Source organism: Pieris napi, chromosome 9, assembly GCF_905475465.1.
Source record: "Pieris napi chromosome 9, ilPieNapi1.2, whole genome shotgun sequence".
Lineage (NCBI taxonomy): Eukaryota > Metazoa > Arthropoda > Insecta > Lepidoptera > Pieridae > Pieris > Pieris napi.
In genome coordinates this window covers 9,960,434-9,985,459 of record NC_062242.1, presented here as the reverse complement: position 1 = coordinate 9,985,459, position 25,026 = coordinate 9,960,434, and the positions used below count along the sequence as shown (strand labels likewise).

The 25,026-nt window shown below is 33.5% G+C and overlaps 1 protein-coding gene and 1 non-coding gene across 9 annotated transcripts in view; one reads left to right on the top strand and one right to left on the bottom strand.

The window, feature by feature from the left end:
* The window catches only part of LOC125052646 (ryanodine receptor), a 109,181-nt gene that overhangs the window by 28,113 nt on the left and 56,042 nt on the right, over window positions 1-25,026 (top strand). For 4 of the 8 annotated variants that reach the window (XM_047653605.1, XM_047653604.1, XM_047653601.1 and 1 more), the window contains 29 exons: window positions 725-935; window positions 1,605-1,682; window positions 2,631-2,761; window positions 3,995-4,085; window positions 4,162-4,311; window positions 5,284-5,437; window positions 5,941-6,068; window positions 6,847-6,927; window positions 7,302-7,401; window positions 9,846-9,963; window positions 10,459-10,539; window positions 11,212-11,324; window positions 11,815-11,926; window positions 12,871-13,007; window positions 13,611-13,727; window positions 14,292-14,406; window positions 15,305-15,440; window positions 15,914-15,985; window positions 16,409-16,554; window positions 17,102-17,245; window positions 17,692-17,866; window positions 18,407-18,604; window positions 19,620-19,725; window positions 19,938-20,049; window positions 20,815-20,955; window positions 21,736-21,873; window positions 22,828-22,980; window positions 23,597-23,712; window positions 24,153-24,327. In XM_047653605.1, coding sequence (XP_047509561.1) covers window positions 725-935; window positions 1,605-1,682; window positions 2,631-2,761; window positions 3,995-4,085; window positions 4,162-4,311; window positions 5,284-5,437; window positions 5,941-6,068; window positions 6,847-6,927; window positions 7,302-7,401; window positions 9,846-9,963; window positions 10,459-10,539; window positions 11,212-11,324; window positions 11,815-11,926; window positions 12,871-13,007; window positions 13,611-13,727; window positions 14,292-14,406; window positions 15,305-15,440; window positions 15,914-15,985; window positions 16,409-16,554; window positions 17,102-17,245; window positions 17,692-17,866; window positions 18,407-18,604; window positions 19,620-19,725; window positions 19,938-20,049; window positions 20,815-20,955; window positions 21,736-21,873; window positions 22,828-22,980; window positions 23,597-23,712; window positions 24,153-24,327 — 3,729 coding nt within the window. Of the gene's footprint in view, window positions 1-724; window positions 936-1,604; window positions 1,683-2,630; window positions 2,762-3,994; window positions 4,086-4,161; window positions 4,312-5,283; window positions 5,438-5,940; window positions 6,069-6,846; window positions 6,928-7,301; window positions 7,402-8,509; window positions 8,610-9,845; window positions 9,964-10,458; window positions 10,540-11,211; window positions 11,325-11,814; window positions 11,927-12,870; window positions 13,008-13,610; window positions 13,728-14,291; window positions 14,407-15,304; window positions 15,441-15,913; window positions 15,986-16,408; window positions 16,555-17,101; window positions 17,246-17,691; window positions 17,867-18,406; window positions 18,605-19,619; window positions 19,726-19,937; window positions 20,050-20,814; window positions 20,956-21,735; window positions 21,874-22,827; window positions 22,981-23,596; window positions 23,713-24,152; window positions 24,328-25,026 lie in introns of all 8 variants that reach the window. The other 4 variants (XM_047653606.1, XM_047653600.1, XM_047653603.1 and 1 more) reach the window with 3 other exon arrangements.
* On the bottom strand, window positions 12,345-12,416 carry Trnad-guc. Its single transcript has one exon. It is a non-coding gene; the product is annotated as a tRNA-Asp (tRNA).

Genomic DNA, 25,026 nt, shown 5'->3' with positions numbered 1-25,026 from the left:
TGTGCCATTGAATAATAAACTTTAATACATACAAAATAAGATGTCATTACAATTTATAAAATAAATGATCTTGCTAATAGAGGTTACGGTCTTTTGTCATTTCTTGTCTTTGGTCAAGTATACTTTTAAATAAAGTAACTATGTGTTTTCTTTGCGATTGGTTATGTTGATTGTGACTATGTTTATGGTAAAAATATTTAAATTTATTCCTTGAAACATTCGTTCGATTGGAAGATTTTTTTTTGCAAAACCTCTTACAGAGTAGTAGAGTCCAACTGACTCCATCTCTATTTATCTTGAGCCTTTTTCTCCCAACCTTTTCCACCCACTTCCTTGAGCTCGTCAGCCCACTGTGCAAGAGGGCAACCTGTCTTTCTTTTTCCTGATGACCCTTTTCCCCTTGTTACCCTGCTTTTCCATCTGCCATCGTTCATGCGAGCGGTGTGGCCCAACCATTTCCACTTCCGTTTGCTGCAATTAATTATTTCTGCTTTCTTTCTTATTTCTGTCCTTCTCTTTATTTTAAACATAGTATACTAAGTTCCATTCCTCGTTGACAAGTTGTTATTCCTTTCCTTTCATGATTGACTACCGTAAGAAAGAGATAGAAATATACACGTGTGACTTTAATTTTTAAGTATATTGATATCTCTGCGTTCAGTACGTTTTTGTGGTACTTATGTTTAATTAACTTTAATATAACATCAATACCAAATATTTTCAGTTGCCGTTTTCTCATGGGAGGGGAACACGGTAGGCTAAGATACGCGGCCCCCGAAGGATACTCCCCATTGGTAGAATCTCTCTTACCGCAGCAGATATTGAACCTGGAGCCATGCTTCTACTTTGGCAACTTGGCTAAACGCGCTCTGGCTGGTCCGCCCTTGGTACAGGATGACACTGCTTTTGTGCCTACACCTGTTGATACTGCCTCTGTAAGTATTTTCTATTGATATTTGACTGCCCTGACTTATTGTCGCTTTTACTATTTCACACCCCTTCTTCATACAATACAAGGCAAACCTAACTATTTCAAATTCCTAGGTCTAAAACAAACTAATTATGTAACTCAGTCATGTATCATAATATACCTTCTGATTATAACATAAATTACCAGCAAATAGATATATTTAAAGTAACTAAATAATTTTAAAAACTCTGGTATCTTTTATTAATAATGTCTTTGTTATTCTTTCTTTATATTCAATATATATTATAATGATCAATGCATCTTCGAATATAGAATTAATTATAAATATATATTTTGTTCTTGTTTTATTTTTTGTATAAAAAGGTAAAATTGTTAACTGTGCTTTATGCTTGAATGTGTATTCCGTTTTTGGCTTTTGTGTATAATGTAATTGTTTCGATATTGTTTACAGAGTAGCTGTAGGAATACAGATGAGCAAATAAATAAATAAATAATTTAAAAAAAAAAATTCAGTGATGTTTCACTGGAGATTATTTGTTTAGATACCAGCCACGTGCATAGTAAATGTTTTCATAGTAAAGTGTTCGTAATAAAATCATCAATTTCTTGTAAACAATAAAAATCATGTTCTTAACTGTTAAGTTTACCCAGAAATCTTAAATTACTTTTTCAGATTACACTGTCGTCATATATCGAACAAATTCGGGACAAACTTGCGGAAAATATACACGAAATGTGGGCCATGAATAAGGTAAAATATGCTTTCTTAATATATATAACTACCCAAAGTCTGTGTTAAAAATTAAATAAAAACACAAAAATCAACTTTAAAAATGTTCTTGATCATTTATTATGTTTTTCAACATGACTTATTTCATGATGCAAATTGATTTTGCTTATTAATGAATTCAATCTGTGTTTCTTTCTTGATTAGGTGATAAGATAATATACTTTAATTAAATATACACAAAACAAAATATTTTATCTATCTATCTATTTTTAACTCTGAACTTATTTATATCCCGTGCAACTCTAGTTCACGCCACCCGCTGTGGTTACAGATGTAAAATTTATCGCCTTACCTATCAACCTCTTTTTCTTTTCTCCTATCAGCCATAACCATTACCGGTACATCATTTGAAAAGGAATATAATAAAACAAGTCTTAAGCATTGGCAAACTTTTAGTATGCAACGGGTTAGGTTAGGTTTAATTTCTTAAAGTTAGTCGCTGACCTAAAGTCAACTGTCTCTTTGAATAACAGGCAATTAAAACCGTTTGCAGTTATTTTAAAACAAGTTTCATAATAATCTATATATATAAAATTTTCCGTTTTCCGTTATCACGACATAACATGAAAACATAAGGATGGTTCTTATGGAGAGAAAAATTTTAAAAAATTGAGTGAAAAAGTCTAAAAACAACACTTTTCTATATTCCCATACATAATATTCGCCATAATACTTAAAAGTCAATTTGAACTTTAATATCATAAAATTCAAGTGTTAGTGGAGGGGTTCCGAGAAGGTAAATTTTTATTTTTTGACATAATGTATTTGTTGTCTTATCAACTTTCTTTTTTTATCTTAGCTAGACCGGTGTCCCGAATAGCAGAATAAGTATTTAAAAAAAATAAAGAATCGACTGTTAGGCGGTACGATGTTCGCCAGGCCAGGTTTAAAAATGAAAACATTTTGTAGATTGAAGCAGGTTGGATGTACGGAGACCAAAGAGATGATTTGCATAAAGTACATCCTTGTCTGGTCCCCTTCGAGCGTCTTCCGGCTGCTGAAAAGCGATACGATATCCAGTTAGCAGTTCAAACTCTTAAGTAAGTAGATTTTTTTTTTATGGCTCTGGCACGGTTTGTGCATTAGCCAGCGTCAAGTATAAGATTTTTATAATTCGTGCACTCGCCCGGTACCGCACAACCCTCCCAAAGGCCGAGAACAAATTTAAATTAAATTAAAACTTGCCCTCGAACCGGGTATCGAACCCGGTACCCCTCACCTTGCTGCCACTTAATAAGACCGCTAGGCTATGAGGCCCCTAAGAAATGTATTATTATATTTTTAAGGAAATCAAAACAGTGCTTTTTTAAAGAATACTTTAGCATTAATCTTAATTTAAAAAAGGACAGGGTTTTTAGAGATTCGGAGTAAGATTCAACGAGACTTAGGTAAGTATGGCTCCCGTATATCATCAGTTTTGGATTTTAATATACGGGAGTTCGAATTCTCGGGTTAAATCTTAGGCCGTTTCTCCACTGCTCCGGTCCGGCAAACGTTAATTACCGATCCGATTTAGAAACTCACAACAGTACTTACGTACTTCTCCACTACTGCGGCATCCGGTTTTTAACGATCCGATAACTTGCTAGATCGGAACGCGGTGTTTTATCGGTCCAAGTATATCCAAGTATCCAAGAGGTTATAAATTATTATTCACAGGTTTATTTATAGTTTCTTTAATTTGAAAGAATCTGGATAACCTGGACCAAACCAAATTATGTTGCTATTTATTTATATTTTTATACCATAGTATTAGTGAACTGAAGATTATAATATTTTAAGATAGACATTATAAAAAAGTAATAAACTTGCCAGGGCAATAAAATATTCAGAATTTAGAACGTTTTACTAATAAAATAAAGTAAGTAAGGTTTTAGTTAATACAAGTGTTGCATGATAAATATACAAGTATCGATTATTGTCGGATCGGATAAAGTGGAGAAGCGCAATCCGGCCTTCCGATATTTTTCTCATGTCTCATTCCGGTATCCGACGCCGGACCGGAGCAGTGGAGAAAGGGCCTTACCCTATGTGATTTTTCAAGTCGTCTAAACAAGCAAGCCGGTACCTCGTTTTATGTTAAATTTCAGAAATACTACGATTCTATGGAGCTACATTTCGAAAACTTATTGTATTACACGGATTTTAAAAATATTAAAGTTATTCAGTTATTGATTGATTGATTTTGTTTTATAATTAAAATTATTTAATTTAAAAAACTCGTTTGTTTTTTTGAGTAGATTCTAATTATTACATTTCTATGTTTTTCGCAGGACTATATTGGCCCTGGGTTACTATATAAGTTTGGATAAACCACCGGCTCGTATCCGTAACGTCAGATTGCCCAACGAACCATTTATGCAGGTAATATTATTTATACCAAAAATATATAAATATATAGTTCACACAATATAATAGTCTTCAAATACTGTAATTTTAGTCGAACGGCTACAAGCCAGCTCCATTGGACCTAAGCGCAGTGACCCTTACTCCTAAGATGGACGAATTAGTGGACCAATTAGCAGAGAACACTCACAATTTATGGGCGAGGGAGCGGATACAACAAGGGTGGACTTATGGCCTTAATGAGGTATGATATGATTAGGTTGCTCTGCTTAAGCTGCTTTGATTGATAATTTCTATTGCATATTAAAAAGAAGGTTGCTTCATTTATCTTAATGCATATTAGTCATATTATACAGGTTTTCACTATCCAAGCATGAAAGTGGACATATCCCTCACGTCCAGTTTTTAGTGAAAAATACTTACCAATTCTGACACATTTCTTTATCTCACCTCACTAGAAAAAACAGGGTGCGTGTACTTATGTACGCGCGTAAGAAGTTGTACTTCTTTGGCATTATTAAAAATAGTTTTTGATTGCATGCAAATAATTAATTACAATTAAATATTCAAAGACTGGAAAAGGAGTCATTATAGTCAATAAAGTTCTGTTTAAATTTAAACATTAAATAAATAAATATTTATTATTATTCTCTTACATTAAGTGTAACATAAATTCTATTATTATTCGAATGTTGTTTTTAAATTATGTCCAATGCCGTAGTATCTTCCGTGGGCAACTTCATTCTGTTAAATTTTGTGTCACGGTGCGCGCGCATCGTAAAATTTCACTCTTATCAATTTTTCATAACGCGTCTAAAGAAGTATAACTTTAAAAAGTTTTGCCGTATGTCCCAGCACTTTTTAGGTTCTCAGTGATATGCTTTGTCAAGTCCGCGCCATGTAACTATCGTTCACAACTTCAAAAAGCCTAGAAGTTGTAGATCTTTCCGACTACAGACCATGGTCTGTGGACACTAAACCAACCAGTATATAATTTTTATTTTGTCTTCCGCGTTGACATGAACTATACTTTTTGATTTTAAAGAAAAATAATTGAAGCTTATTTTTAAACATATAACAAGTTCAATGGCACTCGACATTTGCAAATCACCTACAAAATGTGCCTTATTTTAATCTCTTCATACTAATTATCAATAAAACAAAATCAAAGAAATATAGAATTTATTTTCCTTAATAATTTATACACTTGCTACAGGATCCCGATATGAATCGTTCACCCCATTTAGTGCCGTATCCAAAAGTTGACGACGCAATTAAAAAAGCTAACAGAGATACCGCGTCTGAGACCGTAAGGACTCTACTAGTTTATGGATACAACTTGGATCCACCAACGGGAGAACAACACGAAGGTGATTTTTCCAGCTTTCCAGATTTTTTTATCCAGTAAGGGAGCGTTCAAGTATTACGTCACGCGATTTTTGGGGATTATTGACCACCCCCCTATGTAACGCGCCGTAACGTTTTTCTGTATCCAAGTATAGTAAAACGTTTCGTGACCACCCAGTGACTCTTTATACCTGAAAGTTACCATTATGCGGTGTAAAGTACTGGAAAGTCGAAAATAATTTAATCCCCGCCCCGCATCGTAACGTTTTACAAAAGAAGAAACCCCCCCCCCCCCCCTCCCAAAATTCGTTAATTAATACTTGAACGCTCCCTAACAAGACCTTTTCCAAAATTTTCTATGTTATGTAATTATGGTTTGTACAGTAAATTCTGATATATCAAAAACTTAGTGGATTTGTCTGATTGACATGGCTCAGAAAACACCCTATAATATGCTTCCCCAATTAGAACGTGTCGTTAACTATGAAAACGGGTTTTTTTTACGAATTGTTGTTTTCATTTTCAGCATTACTTGCTGAAGCCTCAAGACAAAAGCAAGCAGAATTTAGAACATACAGAGCCGAGAAGAATTACGCTGTTAGTTCTGGAAAATGGTACTTTGAATTCGAAATACTTACTGCTGGACCAATGAGGGTGAGTCTTCATCTTTATCAACTTAAATTGATTATATTCCTTCTTCTTCTAGGCTTCTAACGGGGGCGAGTTTTATTAAATTGTTCGGATCTCTTTTTATAATGTTCCAGTTTTTTTATACATAATTAAAAATGTGATATTCAGAGGTCGATGGTTGGATACGGCTTTAGCTATTCTAGTGACAATGTTAAAAAAAAATGTGTGCGTGTACTAGGTGTACACACGTAAAAAGTGAAACTTCTTTATGACCTTATTTTCGAAAAATGATCTACTATATGCAACTTTACAGAAATTGGTTAAATAAAGTTAAATTAGATAAAGTTTAACAAAAGGCTTTTATTGTCATAGACATGAATACAAATACAATTATTTCATTTTACCTTATTACTACTAAGATTATTACAGAATTTCATTAATTGTAATAGAATTATTAATATTACTATCATTGTTATCGTTATTATGTATTTTTGTTACTAATGGCTTCGAATCTCTTCGGATCAATCGTGGTAGGGACAAGAAAAAGATGGCGCCTAACCGAAAAATGTGACAAATGTGTTTCCAACGCCGATAAAGAAGTTTGACTTCAAAAAGCAACATGGCGCGTAACCTGCTACAAAATTTCTCCCATACGTCGATAAAGAAGTTTCACTTCAAAAGATGGCGCGTAACGGAAAAATGTGACGCGTAACGAAAAAATGTTACACTAAATTTTTTTCCAACCCCGGTAAAGAAGTTTCACTTCAAAAACTTGCTTTTAATGAAACAACGTTTATTGCAGGTTGGTTGGGCCCATGCTGATATGCCTCCAGGTATGATGTTGGGGCAAGACGAAAATTCCTGGGCATTCGACGGATATAATGTATGTAATCGTATTTTTTAATAAATAATTAATCTTATAAGTTATTCGGTTGTCAGACATGATAGTATCTTGAGTTTGATAAGTATAGAGTCCAGGTAAATATTTACGTATTGTAAAACTAGAAGAAAATATAGTAAGTATGTATAGAGACGCCAATCACAGACACTCCCCTACTGCCAAGTTTCTAGGGCACAGATCTGCCTGATCGGGTGCCTGTTAGTTTATGTAGGGGGTCCTAAAATTAAAAAAGTATGTTATATGTGAATTAATTTCGTTTTCGTGGACCGACGAACATTCACTATAAAATGATTGATAGACCGTTAAAACAGACTAAAATATAAAATATTTTGAATTTATAATAAATTGCAATGCAGTCGTTAAAATGGCACGGCGGTTCAAGCGACACGTTTGGACAGCAGCTCAAAGTAGGCGATATTGTCGCCTGTTTCTTAGATGTACCAGATCAAACAATTAGTGAGTCAAAAAAAAAAACTGAACGTTTTTGTCTAACTATGACCAGATGGAACTCGATATCGAAAATGTAAGCTGTCAATTTGACACTGACAGGAGTGACAACTGACAGTCTCGAGCAATAAACTTTCTTGATAGTAAAGTTTTATTAATTTTTAAGAATAATAAATAAATAACTTACGAATTTTGACAATTTAGAATAATATTATTCCTTCTTATAAAAAATGTTATTGATTTATAAATCAATGTTATTAGAAGTATTGCCAGTATATTTTAAAAGGTTTTATAATAGGATGGTCTTGGTTGACATCTACATAAAAACCAATTATTTGGGAGTGGCAACACAAAATATACATTATTGATTTCGAATTCCATCTCCGAGTATATTGAAAATCTAAAATATATTAACTTAAATTTATATGTTGTCCCTTCCTCTTTTTCTTCTTATAATGTATATAATTCCTTTGAGTTTGTGTTGAATTGGTTTATCAATTCCAAATTACTAAATAATAATCACATGGTCTCATTATCTAAAAAAACATTTATATTGGATATCTGAAATTGGTTATATTAAAATTATGTAGAAATATGAGTGCAAACACACTCATGACAAATAAATATGGAAGTCATAGATTAGACCGAAACAAACTATTTATAATAAAACGCTTGTCTGGTTTGTGAAATAGATGGGCTAAGACTTTTCAGAAGACTTAGACATAACTGATGTTACAACCGGTAGAATTCGAACTCTTGACCATTAGGTGCCAACGAAAGTGATCTTGGGGCGAGTTATATAACGGATAACGCAAGACAAAACGTTGCGTTCGATTGTGATTGGTCAAAAGGACGTTATAACGTGACGTATCATGTCACGTGTCAACGCGACCATAGATGCTGTTGACTAATCAGAATCCAACAGAGCCTGATTAGTCAACATTCGGTTAACATACTTACCTTCCTACAAGACAGAACGGATTCTTATAATAAGATATCTTTTTTGTTATATAACATATTTGTGAATACTCGTACTACAGAGTTATCTACAACATTTTGGCTTTCTTTGGGGCTTTTTAAATCAAAATGTAATTGCAAGTTACATTTCTAATTTAAGGAGGAAAAAGTGTATTCCGGTAGCTTGGAGTCGTTTGGGAAGCAATGGGCGGTCGGTGATGTTGTAGGCGTCTTCCTAGATCTCATAGACAAGACGATAAGTACGAATTTTGCTTACCGCGATTCATACAGGCAGGGGCATTTTCAAGCTTAAAAAATAATTTATATTTCGAATTTCCTATGGCACTAGTATTTTCCAATTACTAAATTTGTATGTATTATACATATTTGATGCCGTATATTAAAAAAAGGTTTTATAATTGTACGCTGTTGCTAATAAGTTATATTTAAAGTACTGGTAGGACGTAGGTTAGTCCAGTTGCGTTTGTTGTGTCTGTTCACTCTTGATTTTTTTCTTAAGTATTACGCCTAAAACAGAATAATATGTTGTATATCCTAAATGTATGACTACTATCTCCATTTACGAATTACACTAGCACTTAAACTCATAACTTAAATATTATCTTTTGCTATGTATAAATAATTACAATTGAATATTTTTTATACTTTTATTATGACTACTTAGATTATCGTAAAATGTCCCTGCCGAGGTTTATTCGAGCTTAGTCTGAAATTAGCTTGCGTTCGATCGAATAATAGGCATGATATAGGTTAGACAGCAAAACATCATAGCTTATAAAGTAACATCACGTGCTTCGCTTTGCAAATACTTGGTAAACGCTTATGGAATAAGCCTCTTTGGGGCACGAAATACTTTTAATTACACCGATTTTTTTAGATACTGATATGACACGGTTTTAACTAATATCCTCATTATACAGTTTCTTATCTGGTTTGAAATCTATAGGATATAGATAATACTTCCTGGCATTGTTCTGTACCATAATGTACAGGTTCTAATCTCAAACAAAATTGCAATCTGAAAACTAAAGTATTCTTTTGTCTCTTTCTATCAAATCGTGTTTACGCTGACATGAAAAGGGACATGAAATGATACGAAACTGTATGGTTTAAATTAATTATAATATTCATGCTTGCTGCTTTATACTAATGAGTAATATTGACAAATTTTAGGCAAGAGTTTGTGAAATATATTTTCTTATTTTATATTAACTGCATTGTGTATACTTATTGTAGAATTAATAGACAAATGTATAAAATCTTATTTCCATTTTTAAACCTTTTTTTGTATTTTAAGGAGCTGTCGCCTTTTTACGTAGATTTTAGAATGAACTGTAGATAATATGACTTATATAATACAAAAAATATGTAAATAATTAATTGTTAGATTGCCATAAGGGCTTTACCAAAAACAGAATTTGTAATATTATATAAAATAGTATATTAAAAAATATTGTGTATGAAATTGTAATCAGGTTTTTCGCTAAATGGTGAATTGTTGATGGACGCGCTTGGTGGTGAGACAACATTTGCAGATGTCCAAGGTGATAACTTCGTGCCAGCCTGTACCCTTGGAGTCGGTCAAAAAGCTAGGTAAATTATAATAACAATAAGCCTTTATTCATCCCCATCTTTAAAGAAAAAACTTTTTACCGGATTAAAGTTATGTATTATTACAATTATTTAACATAATTTTAAATTTATCCGACGTTTCGCGTGCTTTACAGCGTGCCACCAGGCAAAAAATTAATCCGTTAAAAAGTTTTTTCTTAGGTTATGTTAATCAAAGACAATACTACATCCCCATCTTAACTAATTTAAACCAAAGTTTTCTGGGTGAAAAACGTCAGTTTTATTTTGTGCCATCGTCATCCTATTTCTTCCAGCTTCCCATCGCTCTATTGGTCTTCCGTTGTTCCTTTTTCCTTTTAGTTACTGTTTTAGACCATCTGTCAGGTAAATTATAATAGAAATTTTATTTACTTGCTTTTGACTTGGGTAAAAGCTTAGAATCTAGATATATTTGAGAAGGAGAATTAGGAAAGCCTTAAAATTATAACTTTTATTAATTAAATTACTGAATTACAGGTTATCATATGGTCAAGATGTGAACTCTCTAAAGTACTTCACAACCTGTGGTCTCCAAGAGGGTTACGAACCTTTCTGTGTGTAAGTATCGGCAGAGTCAGTATCTACCCATTGGTATTAGCAGGAACTTGACTTTCATAATAGGAAACAGTTTGCGGACGTATTTTTTGTACGCTCTTGCTACACACATTAAAAACGAACAGTTGTTCGGACTAATACCTGCAGCTAAGTATCATTATCAGACGTAAAGGCAAAATACAAAGTATCACCTCGACGTCGGTCGTTCCACAACTGAGCGTTTCTTACGGCAGTTTTTGACATTGACGTTGACGTTGAAGGAAATACTTCAAGAGAAGAGAGTACCAATTTTTAAAAGGCCGGCAACGCACTTGCGAGCCTTCTGGCAATGTGAGTGTCCGTGGGCGGTATCACTTAACATCCTAGCCTTCTGCCCGTTTGCCTCCTTTTACATAAAAAAAACGGCTATGAATCAGCTTACATCCAAAGATATACAAATATTCGTTCTTTATTTTTACTATAGCAACTTGATAAATTTTCTTGTTAATATTTTGTCCCAATTTTTGGTTACTATGAAGAATATATGAAGGCCAATGTGCTTGTCATCTATACTTTTCTCACGGTCTCATACAATACTGAAATACCCTAAAATTATTTGGTTGTAAAGTATAGTCAACGTGCGGTAGGACCAACCCACTTTAACCTTAAAATCTACAGTATTGATGATTTTTGCAGCAACATGAACCGTGATGTAACACATTGGTATACAAAAGATCAGCCGATATTTGAGAACACAGATGAAATGATCGACACGAGGATCGATGTTACCAGGATTCCAGCTGGCTCTGGTAAGGATAAATATTGAAAGTTCTACGAATGACAATCTAAAGAGAATGATCAAATGATGCCGCGTTTCGTTCGATAGTGATTGGTCGAACAAAATGGCGGATCGTGTCACGTGTAGCAAAGCCGTTGACCAATCAGAAGCGAACGAAACGCGTTGTTTCGCTTTTAGTTCATTATAACGCGAGGAATTTAATTATATTTATCAAAACTTGCCTTAACCCCGTAGCCTGATTATTTAGTAAGAGTTCTTACGTTAAATCAATGCTAGCTACAGTTAAGTTAGAAGTAGAGACAGCTATACTGATTGTATAAAGAGTCTTAATAATTAAAATAATTGTGATTAATATCAGAACTTTTATATTTGTAATGAGATTCGGTCGTATTTTAATACAAAATAATTACTGGTCAAAAAGATGTCTAAAAATTTGATAGATTTCTTTGCATTTGTTTCGTAGATTTTTATCAATAGATATTCGTTTGTTTTTATCACAGACACGCCGCCATGCTTAAAAATATCGCACAACACATTTGAGACGATGGAAAAGGCGAATTGGGAGTTCCTCAGGCTGTCGCTACCTGTTATATGCCATGCTGAGTTTATTGAGTGAGTGTTGAGTCACTTGGTTTAAAAAAAAATCCCTTCACATGCTTTATTTATAATATCTTAATTATTTTTAATCCATGTGTGTATGTTGTAAGGGCTTGATGATCTAGTTCTTAAGGTAGGAAATTAAACACTCCAATGATGACTTAATTCACTTCACTGACTTTACATAAAATGTATAACTTCAAACTTGAATAAAGTAATTGCCCGTGCGCATGTGCCACAGTTTCTTTTATAATCTATTCGTAACAATTCGAAAACAACCGAAAGAGTCAAATAATTAACTATTGCACATGCGGACTTGTAGCAAGATTCTTAAGAATATGTTTCATAAAAAATGTTTAGAATTTAATTAAACAAATATGAATAGCTAACAATAATATATATACTCTTTTATAATGGAAAAATAAAAAGAGTACTCTCCGGCGGGGAATCGAACCCCGGTCTCCCGCGTGACAGGCGGGGATACTGACCACTATACTACCGAAGATGTGACTATGGTTGCGAAATAAAAGGACCAATAATTTTGTTAAATGTTTTTAGATTATTTTAGTTTCCGAATTGTTTTGTTTATTGATTTATTGTTATGTTTTTGAATGAAACGTTTGGTTTGTTCGTTAGGCTAACATAGTGTACTTTTTATTGAAGTTGAAATTCTAGGTATTCTATACCTAGTTCCTAGGTATTCTAGATTTCTATATACATATTCGTTTGTTCATTTTAATTATCTTTAGATAATTTTATATGAAAGTGTGTCTGAGACAGTAGGTCGGCTTTAACTACATTTAGAGCAAGCAAGTAACACGTCTTAGACAGAAAGAATAGTTTTGTTTCTATGTGATTAAAAAAATAACTTAAACAAAATATGATACTCAAATTAATTAGAAATTCAGGTTTCGTCATTTATTAAATAAGGGTTATTTGTTTATTTAAAATTCTTAAAGTGAATCGGAAAAAGCTCGCCGTTGGGTGGAGATCAAGGATCGTCAGCAGATTCTGATGAAGGAAGCGGTTGAAGCTCAAATGCCGGCGCATATCGACCAAATAATGAGAAGTGGCTTCACCATGAACGATATTAAAGGTAAAACAAAGATGGCGCCACTATTTTGACAATTTACAAATGTCAATGTCAGTTGTCATGTTTGGAGCCATATGCTATTGAATAGATTATAATATTTTTCGAATATATTGAATGTAAATATTCCATAGTGTATTTATTAAATGTCACTAATAAATATAGCACTTTTAACAATAATTTAAGCGTGAGACTTAGTGACTGCTAAACCGATTTTGATATTTTTTGTAGCCCATTTATCAGCGAGAATAATCGTAATGTATTAAAAGAATATCGACTTAAAAAAATTGTATATAGTATTTTGTGGTAATGCAATTTGTTTGCACCTGCATTCATCCCACCAATTCCCATAAATAGTACTGTACTCACACTTCCTGTTTAGTAGAAAAATCCAAATATGAAATTGTATATTAAACACCAAAAATTATTTAGAGAGTCTCAAACAATATTTTTCTTCGTAATAATTCTGTCATTAAATTCAGAAAAAAATTGACCCCAATCTTTATTCCTCTCAAGAAACATTGACTAGAACACAATTAGTTTCTATTTTTTTTTATCTGTACATATGCAAATAAAATCGTCCAATACCGTATGTCCAATATTCTCAAGGTCTCCACTACGATGAGAATCAAGAAGACGTAAAAATCAAGAGGCAGCCCTCACGTCCACCCCGCAAAGGGTCTATCACACGCAACGTCACAATACAGAATTACAATTTACAACCAGGTTCTCTAACAACTAACTGTCGTTGATAGATTAATCTGTGTGATCCTTTAATATTGGCTAGGTGTTTTCAGGGCTGGGCCGTGAGAATTCTCTTAGCACAAGATTCTAAGAGAGGCTCGACCCACCCGTACCTTAATACGCTTTTAATTATAATAAAAGTCATTTCACTTAATACTAACTAATCTAGTACGTACGTACATGTACGTATACGGTTGATTTGTATGGCATTTATTAAATATTGATATTATTATTACATTATACTAATTTTTAAACTATTACTTTAGTTTAATTGTCGAAAATTTACCAAAAATGTTAGCCCTGACCAATGACCATGCTTTACACAATGCATTTAGCATGTTAATATTTCGCTTATGAATAAACGGTATTTAAAAAAACATTAATATTTAAATACCGTTTCCATGTCAAGATAATAAATTTTGTTGTCTGACCGTATCACAATACCACATATCACAGCTTCTGTTTGTACTATGAATTGTTGAACTAAAATCTAACTCTAGAAATATGAAGAAAATGTATGAGTAACGTTAGCTGAAATTACTTTAGGTCAAAACGGAATGAACCGGTCGACAAGTGAAGCGGAAATGTCAAAATATGAACTCGGGGTACAGAGTCTGCCTGAAGATACCAAGAAAGATAAGAGAGGAAGGTCGCCATTCAAGTAAGATTTTTAATATGCTTTTTTAGGTTTTACTTCACCGGGAATTTATCCCTCATTTAACCGGACTACTTCATTGAACCTTGAACATCACACTGCACATAAATGTTGTACTAGTCCTTCTATGACGGCTATAATCTATAATCTATATATATATATATATATACACGCAACGTCACAATACAGAATTACAATTTACAACCAGGTTCTCTAACAACTAACTGTCGTTGATAGACTAATCTGTGTGATCCATTAATATTAGCTAGGTGTTTTCAGGGCGGGGCCGTGAGACTTCTCTTAGTACAAGATTCTGAGAGGCACGACCCATCCGTACCTTAATACGCTTTTAATTATACATATATATATATACGGTTTATAATTTTATTTGTACTGTGCGTTAGTTAGTGAACCCCTATAAAGATGTTGCTTTTAACTGCAGTTTAAGCTGACTGATAAATAAATATATCAAATAAATTAAAAAAATATAAACGTAATTGAATTTTATTTCCTTTAAAATACATAAAACACAAAATTTAATAACGTAATGTTACCTTTGATTACACTTACGAGTAATTATTAACATAATTTGTGTTTTTAGCAGCCTTTTACAGGCTTGCTTCGCCATAATATAATTTTAGAAGCTACCTACCAATATATGGAACATTTTGCTATGCAACCCCATAGATACTGTTCCGCTTTTCCGGAGTAAACACCTAAGTCGTACATCAATCTAAATTTAAAAAAAATCTCTGAATCTGCCTACCTCACAGTTCAATTAATAAATAAATAAAAAATACTCGAATTTGGGCTAAACCAAGCTTATGTTCTTCGAGTTTTGTACTTGGCAGTATATAGCGATTCCGTTTTATTTACATAGATTTAACCGTAACCGTGATTATAGGTTCTTTAGAAGTAAAAGAGGAGAGAGTGGGGATAGAGGTAAATCGAGGAAGTCGAAAACCCCTGATCCCTACACAGATACTGAAGTGTCCCCAGATAGGGCTCGGCGACCCAATCCACAAATCAGAGTATCACAGGTATAACAATTTAAATAACAGTATTGCTTGTATATTTTTCCCAAATTGTACACAGTTTTTTGTTTGTTTTTATTCCTGATCCAAACATTAGCTAGTGTAAATGCGAAAGTTCTGTTTTTACTTTAAATTCAAATTCTTTTTCATCATATGCTTAAAACTTTAAATAATCTGACTTGTATAAAACAAATAGTTTACTGGAAAAAATAAATGAATGAAATTGCTAAATAAAATAGTCTCGCAACCAAAGCGTCTGCGACGCTTCGGTCACAAAATTACATACAGAGACAAAATAATACATAAGTTTAACATTCGCATTTATAATATAAAGAACCACTATTTAAAAGCACAAATCCTGTCAAAAATCCATAAAAATAGCATAGACACACAGAGTTTTTGTATGATAGTCCCAAAATTATTATTTTCCATGCACACTTTCCTGCATGTAAATTTTATATTTATTTTTGTTTCCAAAGGCCAATCAGAGGTATAACATTCAAAATAGAAATAATGGGGCCAATATGTACGACAGTCAAGGCGCTTTAAACGTAAGTTATTAGAGAATACGCTTGTTTCTTCTGTTTCTTAATGGGTCATAGAAATATCGTGATCTGAAGCTTTCTTCTTTAAACTTCTTAAAGAGTCCTAAACTTGTCAATAGCGCTGTGTACTTACAGGACACGTTCTAGGGCCTTTTAGTTTCATTTCATTCATTACCTCTTATCCTTGCACCACCATCTCATTCGTTTTTATAAACTTTATTTTACGTCTTTTAATGTTTAAACTTTCAAACTTGCCTAAGTTTATATGCAGTGAATTTCAGTCTGAATGTATCTTAAAACTGAAGTAAATTAACAAAGATGTATACTATTAAAGATTCAAATTGTAAAGGTCATAATACAAAACTTCAAAGGATTTTTAATATTTCTAGTACAGCGCAATTACTAACAGGTTAATAAATAAAATTTCAGACAAACTTGACAGTGCCAACACCAACACAAGATCGTAAGCAAATGACAACCGCTACACTCGACAAGTCTGCGACAGAAACGATCGGGAATGAAATATTCGATGCTGACTGTTTGAAACTTATCAATGAATACTTTTACGGTGTCAGGTGAGGACCGCCATATTTAATATCAATTCAAAAACGTATAGCCCTAGAGGTTACATAGATAGCGCTGTATACGAATAACAGTTTTGAAAAAGTTTAAAATAAGATATTATTACTAAGTAATAACGTTCTATATTTCTAATGCAATAGTAATTAAAATTCTTGTTTTAGTCAAATTTATTTTATTTTACATAACTTACTTTTGCTTAGGTACTTATAAATTACTTATATATGTATAGTGTAAACTCTATATAACAAATTTCAAGGGACAGAGCATTTTTTTATTCGTTATCGAGAGATTTCGTTATAGGGAGGTAAGATTTAATGTATATGATTGGATTAAACCAAGAAACTTTAACTCATATTTATGTTATAGAGAGTTTTTCGTTATAACGAATGATGTTATAAAGAGTTTACACTGTATATATTTTTTATTCTAAAGGCTTTTCTTTAAATTAATTATATTAATTATGTCATTACAACATAGCATTTCCACTATCACATTTAATATGAAATAAAGACAACCCTAAATTTAAAAAATATTTTTCAGAATTTTCCCCGGTCAGGATCCCACTCACGTGTATATAGGATGGGTGACCACTCAATATCATTTGCACTCCAAGGACTTTAATCAGAATAAAGTCACCAAGTCTTCAGTTATCATCACAGACGATTATGATAGGGTGATTGAGAGGTATGTCCAGGAAACCCCGGAAACTTTTTTATGTCTTCTGGAAATTTTTATATTAAATGCATCAGTATGAAATATCAGTGACTGAGAACGTTTTATCGATACGATACGATACGATAAACAATACTTTACTAAAAACAAAAGCTAAATATAATAGAAAACGTACTAATTCATGCATCCACTACCACTATGTTGAACCAGCTGCCCACTGAAGTTTTTCCCAACCAATTCTACTTAAGGTCCTTCAAGAAAACAGGGTACTAATTCTTAAAAGGCTGACAACGCAATTACGAGCCCACTGCCCTTTTGCCCCATATTCTATAAAAATATCCAGATAATAAACAGACACACAAAATGTAACGTAAATGTTCGTCGGGTTTTCTAACTTAGTCTAAAAATGACTTACATAACCCGATTTCATATCCTACACATCATATTGCTGCTTCCAGTGTAAACCGCCAGTCGTGTTATATGGTGCGAGCTGATGAATTGTACAATGAAGTGATGGCGGAAGCAACAGCAAAAGGAGCTTCCCAGGGAATGTTCATTGGTTGTTCTGTTGATACGTCGACTGGTACTGTATCCTTCACGTGTGAGGGAAAAGATACCAGCATTAAGTTTAAGGTACGATTATAAATTTTAGCCAGAATCTGTGCCCATGTGATTTGCTTTCATTTGTGTGGTTAAAAAGTTATTGTAATTACTAAAAATCAACGTTGGAGTTTAAACATTATCAATAAAGTTAGTTAAGAAAAAATTGCGTAAAACAATTCAAATTAAAAAAAAGGGTGCGTGTTCTTATGTACGCGCGTAAGAAGTTATACTTCTTTGGATTAATTAAAAATAGTTTTTTAATTGCATGCAAATAATTAATTACAATTAAATAATCAAAGACTGGAAAAGGAGTCATTATAGTCAATAAAGTTCTTCCCTTACATTAAGTGTAACATAAATTCTATTATTATTCGAATGTTGTTTTTAAACTATGTCCAATGTCGTAGCATCTTCCGTGGGCAACTTCATTCTGTTAATTTTGTGTGTGCGCGCGCATCGTAAAATTTCACTCTCATCAATTTTTCATAACGCGCCTAAAGAAGTATAACTTCAAAAATTAAACGAATCAACTAAGGAATTATAAAGACTAATTCATTTGGAAAATTTCAGATGGAACCAGAAACAAAACTCTTCCCGGCGATATTCGTTGAGGCCACATCAAAGGAAATCCTGCAAATAGAGCTGGGTCGGTCCTCTACTAGTCTTCCACTTAGTGCTGCAGTGCTGCCAACTAGCGACAAACACGTGAACCCACAATTCCCACCGAGGCTTAAAGTGCAGTGCTTGAAACCGCATCAATGGGCTAGAGTGAGTTTAAATTTAGTTATTTATCGTTAAGTTTGTAAAATGAAACGACAATGGTGCATTGCCAGTTGTGATTCGTCAAACGAAAAATCATCAGATTAAAGTAACCATACATAGTGTTACGAGCTAGGGGATCGGATAGCCGCCGTAGATCTCTTCAATGGTTTATTCTCAACTAAATCTACGAGGAATTAGTTTCCACAAAAAGACGCTAATTACGCACTTAAATCTCTTCTCAAACGTTGATAAATCATAATTCAGCCTGCTGAAAAGTTCTCTAACTAGTGGAAAAATCTAAAAACATTGCAGTCGACCCGTCTTCGTAACAATAGAATTTGTGCCCAGTATAATGATTTATTTTCTCAATTTGACGTATTAATAAAACAAAGGCTTCCTACAAATATTCAATACAAAATAATTTAAGTAAATAATCACATACACCCTCTTACAATCACGCACACATACGATGCGTACGTTCAAATATTTATAAGTATTATATTTTACTAGGTGCGGCCGGTAATTCTTTGTTAATTACTATACATTTGGTTTTGTCATTATTAAATAAACCAAAAATAAATAAATGGTCGCGCACCTAACGTCTTGTTAATTCGCCGAAATATTTAAGTATTTGTGTTATAGACTTAGGCTAACTAAGACTAACCCGTGAATCTTAAACTAAAAAGTATTTATTAACACCGATAAACCTCTTAAACTTTTTATCAATATGATTTTATTTTTATATATTTTATGATATGCTTTATTTATATTTATGTATGTATATGTGGCAAAAAAATCCTTAATTGTGGCCCACGTTACGTTCTTATCGGTGAGTAAATGTTTAAACGTTGTTTAGAGTCTGAGAGCGTTTCAGTTAAGACACGTTTAAATAACTATTTAGGCATTTTATCACTACGTAGTACTCGACTAGTATAACGTAGAAACTTTTACGTACGTGAAATTAGGTATCCATTTTGGTCGTTAGATACTTTAAATTATTTTTTCAACTCTACTTTTGCAGGTACCGAACCAATTCCTTCAAGTTCACGCTCTGAAGTTGTCTGACATTCGTGGTTGGTCCATGCTCTGTGAAGACGCTGTATCCATGTTGGCTTTACATATTCCAGGTATGTATATTGAGATGTTTAGGAGAGTATATTCTGTACGCAGTTTTATATTTAAACAGTTACTTTATTAATGCAAATTATACTCAAAGATGACAAAGAAGTTATATTTGTGTGTTGCCTCTTCTACCAAATATATATGTTGGCTAGATTGAAGCCATTAAAAACCGAGTGCTTAATCAGTGGATAGTTTGGTTAATAATATTTAATTTCAGAGGAGGACCGTTGCATAGACATCTTAGAGTTGATAGAGATGGACAAACTTCTAAGCTTCCACGCCCACACTCTCACATTATATGCCGCTCTCTGTTACCAAAGCAATTACAGGTATAATCTAATATATAAAATTCTCGTGCCGCGGTATTTGTAGTTAAACTCCTCCGAAACGGCTTGACCGATTCTCATGAAATTTTGTGTGCATATTGGTATGTCTGAGAATCGGACAACATCTCAACGTCATTTTTCATCCCACTAAATGTTAAGGGTGTTCCACCTCTAAAATTTTTTTTTTAATTTCTTGATTATTATTTTTTTTTATGATACAGTATTAAAAATACATACAACCCTCTACGATCAACCCCTATTTTTTATTATAAATGATATACATGGCAAAACGACGTTTGCCGGATCAGCTAATAATTTTATAATTCATAATGACGATCGGAAATACTTCCTAAAACCGCTTATCTCTAACTAAATAATTATGATAATTAAAATACTAAAAAGTTACAGAGCAGAGTTGGCCTAGTGGTTTCAGCGTGCGACTCTCATACCTGAGGTTGTAGGTTCGATCCCCGGCTGTGCACCAATGGCCTTTCATTCTATCTGCGCATTTAACATTCGCTCGAACAGTGAAGGAAAACATCGTGAGGAAACCAACATGTCTTAGACCCAAAAAGTCGACGGCGTGTCTCAGGCACTGGAGGCTGATCACCTACTTGCCTATTAGATTTAAAAATGATCATCAAACAGATTCAGAAAAAGGAGGCTAAGACCTTAAGAGGTTGTAGCGCCACTGATTTATTTTATTTATTTTTAAATTACAGATGATTCAATCGACTACTCTGAAATATATATTGACGAATTTTTCAGGGCCGCACACGCTTTGTGTCAACACGTCGATCAGAAACAACTGCTTTACGCGATCCGATCTCAGTACATGTCGGGACCTCTACGGCAAGGTTTCTACGATTTGCTCATCGCCTTACATTTGGAGTCTCATGCCACTACTATGTACGTTTTGTTTTCTCTTTAAATAACAAATAACCGTCCAATTTAATTAAAATATATTCAAGTTCAGCAATAGGTGCAATTGCTGAAATTGAATTACTCTTTCTTCAAATTCTTGTATCTTTCCTAAGGCACGATCTTTTTTTGTGGTCTGTTACATATACAGAACATGAAATGATGGATTAGATTTTGAGAATCGTTGTGCGTTTCATTTATGTTTTACGGGTTCTAACTAAACTATGTTTTCTTAAGAATTACGCATCTTTTAATAGTTAAAACATATTCTTGTTAGCTTTGTCATAAAAATATCGTTTATCATTTTTATAATGTAGTCAACGTGCTAAATTAATATACAAAAAAGTGCGTGCGTATTTCTAACATGTAGATATGAAACTTCTTAGACAAACTAATTTTTAAGTCTTGTTCATATTTATATAAATCTAAAACTTTAGATTTCCGAGTCTTAATTATTTTATTGTCATTAAAATATTAAAAATTATTAATTTAATTTATTTCTTCGATAACAGAAATACGTGGCATTTTAATTTACAATTCGTCATTTAAAAATTCAATTATTTTGCATAAAATATAAAATACTAATATTTCATAAATTCTCTTTACGAAATTTTAATTTTAAAAATAGAATTTCTAATTCGCCCTTCTCACTCTGTCTCAAACGGTCTCTCCCTTTTCTTCGACAAAAACGCTGCACATCTTCGTGACGTTTCATCCGTAAAAAAATTACCCTCATAAAGAAGTTTCACTTCAATAACTTGTTTTCAGGGAAGCGTGTAAGAACGAATTTGTGATACCTTTGGGACCAGAACTGAAGTCGTTGTACGAGGATCGGGAGATGTGTCACAGCCTTCGATCTTTGCAGACTGAGAGTGTTCGGCCCCATATGAACATGACTAATATTGCGTGAGTATGAAATATATATGACAAATCTTACTGATAAACATACTGAAATTTTGTCTCTGCAATTCTCATGCTTTCATTATTCCGAATAATAAGATATTTATTTCTCATAAAGTATATTATAACTATATAATATTAGAAATTATACAGATACCGGCAAATATCTTGAACGTCCTTGCCTGCGCAGAAGCGATTTTTAGATATCACTAGGAGAGGGCGGTGGTGCGCGACGGCGGTAGAGTGATGTGTCGATCGCGTGTTTGGTAAATCAATTGATGTTTGTGTCCCGCGCTGCGTACGAGGCGCAAATTTTCCCCCACTCCCTTGTTTAACGCTCAAGAAGTTTGCCGGTATCTGTACTAACTAATACATACATTATGTATTACACCAGTCAAAAAAATTACAAACAGAGATGTTTTTAATTTTAATAATGATTTGTATAGTATGTCTGTTGACATATAAAGTGCAAAACAAAATGTAAATATTGTTGTGAGCTAGGGGATCGGATAGAAAACGCCGTAGATCTCTTCAAATAAATCAAGGAGGAATTTACTCACTAAAAACCCGCAAATTACTCGCAGAACTACACTAATTGGTCGACGACTCATTGGTCTAGTGGTTAGTACCCCTGACTGCGAATCCATGGGTGCCGGGTTCGATCCCCGGCTGAGACGAACATCGATGTGATGAGCTTTTGGTGTTGTGCTTAGGTCTTGGGTGTTTAAATATGTATATGTCTATCTATCTATAATATGTATGTATATCCGTTGCCTAGTACCCATAACACAAGCTTCACCAGCTTAGCATGGCACTAGGTCAATTGGTGTGAATTGTCTTTAAAAAAAAAATTAAAAAATTTACCACACAAAATACTTTAGTACTTTATCACTTGTCTTCACTATTCGCACTTTATCTCTAATTAACTTCATTAAGTGTAACCTAGCAATTATATTACAGAGAAAACATATCGGACATAAGCAACCTCTACTCCCCCTACTTCCCCCTCGAAGTGGTCCGGGAATTCGTCATGCAGGCTTTGGCTGAAGCCGTGGAGACCAACCAAGTACACAACAGAGATCCTACTGGCGGAAGCAATGAGAATCTTTTCTTGTAAGTATAATACAAAAGAAGGTTTACAAGTAAAAATTTTTTTCACTAGGTGCTGATTAATTTAAATTACGATTTGACGTGTATAGACAAATAATACATTTAGAAGAAACAAATGCTATAAAAAGGGAAACAGTTTATCACTGTTTTAAGGGCTTAGTATATTATATTCCGAGAAAATTTAACTTTAATCCCTCTTCTCTTCAAAAAAACTTAACGGAAGTACTCATTTATCTCTTTTTATCACAGCGTACATACAATTTAACAGAACGGGTTGATGGATTGAAGGAGGATGAGGTTTTAATGCTACATTTTCTCCAAAATGTCAATATGGATACATAATGTTAAACATTTATGGTATACAGTTTGCGACTACCTTCAAAACAATATTTTCAACATTTCTATGGATTATTGTCTTTATTTTGGAACTTAGTGAACCCGACAGATGTCGTCCTGTACATACGTCTTGAATAAAAGAATATCAAACTTAAAAGAAAGAAAAAAATAAACCTTTCTCGAATCCACTTGAAAACACAAAAAAGTCCAGCATTTTAAGAGGAGTTTAATTGCAACGTAACAATCTTAATTGTGTGCAATAATTTTTCTTTATATTTTGTAGGCCCTTAATAAAGCTGGTGGATCGCTTACTTTTAGTGGGAATGATGAGAGATGAAGATGTTGAGAAACTTCTCATAATGATCAACCCTGAGACTTGGGATCCGACGTTTGATAAAGGTAATATATCTCCTCATCATCATAATTAATAACTTTTGTTATAAGAAAAATTTATATTATGCTGAGTTTCTTGCCCGTTCTTCTCAGAACAATGCCTCCTGGTAGTTTTGCGAACGGATGGCGTAGTTTTGCTCTTTCGCGAATTTTGTAAGCGTTTTTTACATTCATAAGAATGCGCTAAGACGCATGTGAATAAATGTAATTTGATTTGATTAAAATTCTCTGTAGGATTTCAAAGGTACCTTAAAGTGTGATTTATTGAGTTAAAAATGAATAATTAGAATTTTGATGGGCAAGAGGCTCACATGATGTTAAGTGATACCGCCACACATGGACACCCACACTTCCAGTAGAGTCGCAAATGTGGTGCCTGCCTTTTAAAAATTTACTTTTGCCATAGTTTTATTAAATTTTATATTGGTATTATTATAAACATTCAGAGGGCAAAGATGAGCATAGAAAGGGCCTTCTCCACATGAAAATGGCGGAAGGTGCGAAACTCCAAATGTGCTACTTACTTCAACACCTCAACGACATTCAGTTAAGACACAGAGTTGAGTCAATTATTGCGTTTGCGCATGATTTTGTTGGAGAACTTCAAACTGATCAGTTGAGGTAAGATTTTTATTTTACAGTATAGCTTAGGTTTCCTAGAAAAGCGGTGCCGTCTAACGACCGTAATGTAGCGTTGGGTGACGTCACCCATACGTTGTCTATAAATAACATCGGAGTAGGTTTCCTAGAGAACGTTGAGTGTCACTGTAACGTCATACGTCACTAACGTCAATAGCGGTGCTGTCATTTGCATGACGGTAATTAACTTTAGTTAAACGTTTATCGCGTGTAGCGGTACCCATATTTAATTAATACAATGAGTGGAAACGTGACTTGGACGAAATGATGTTTTTTTGCATTATGTTAAAAAGTTAAGACGGCCGTTATTAACAACCGTAAAATGACGGCCGTTAGTTAACGGTACCGCTTTTCTAGGAAACCTTAGCTTTATTAACTGAAATGTTACGTTCGTAAAGAGTTGCATTAAATGCTCCTCTGTAATATATATATTGATAATTATATGACCTACTTATAAAGCAGTGCGGGTCGTAACTTCGAACCCCGGCTGTGCACCAATGGACCTTCTGTCTTTAACACTCGATCTTACGGTGAAGGAAAACATCGTGAGGAAACTTGATGTAAAGGAATGTCAGGACTAATGGCCAACTTGTCTATTAAGAAAAAAAAATCACGTGATATGATACATAAATCACAGGCTCAGACATAAAACTGTTTTTTTATAGGACCTTAGCTTCTTCG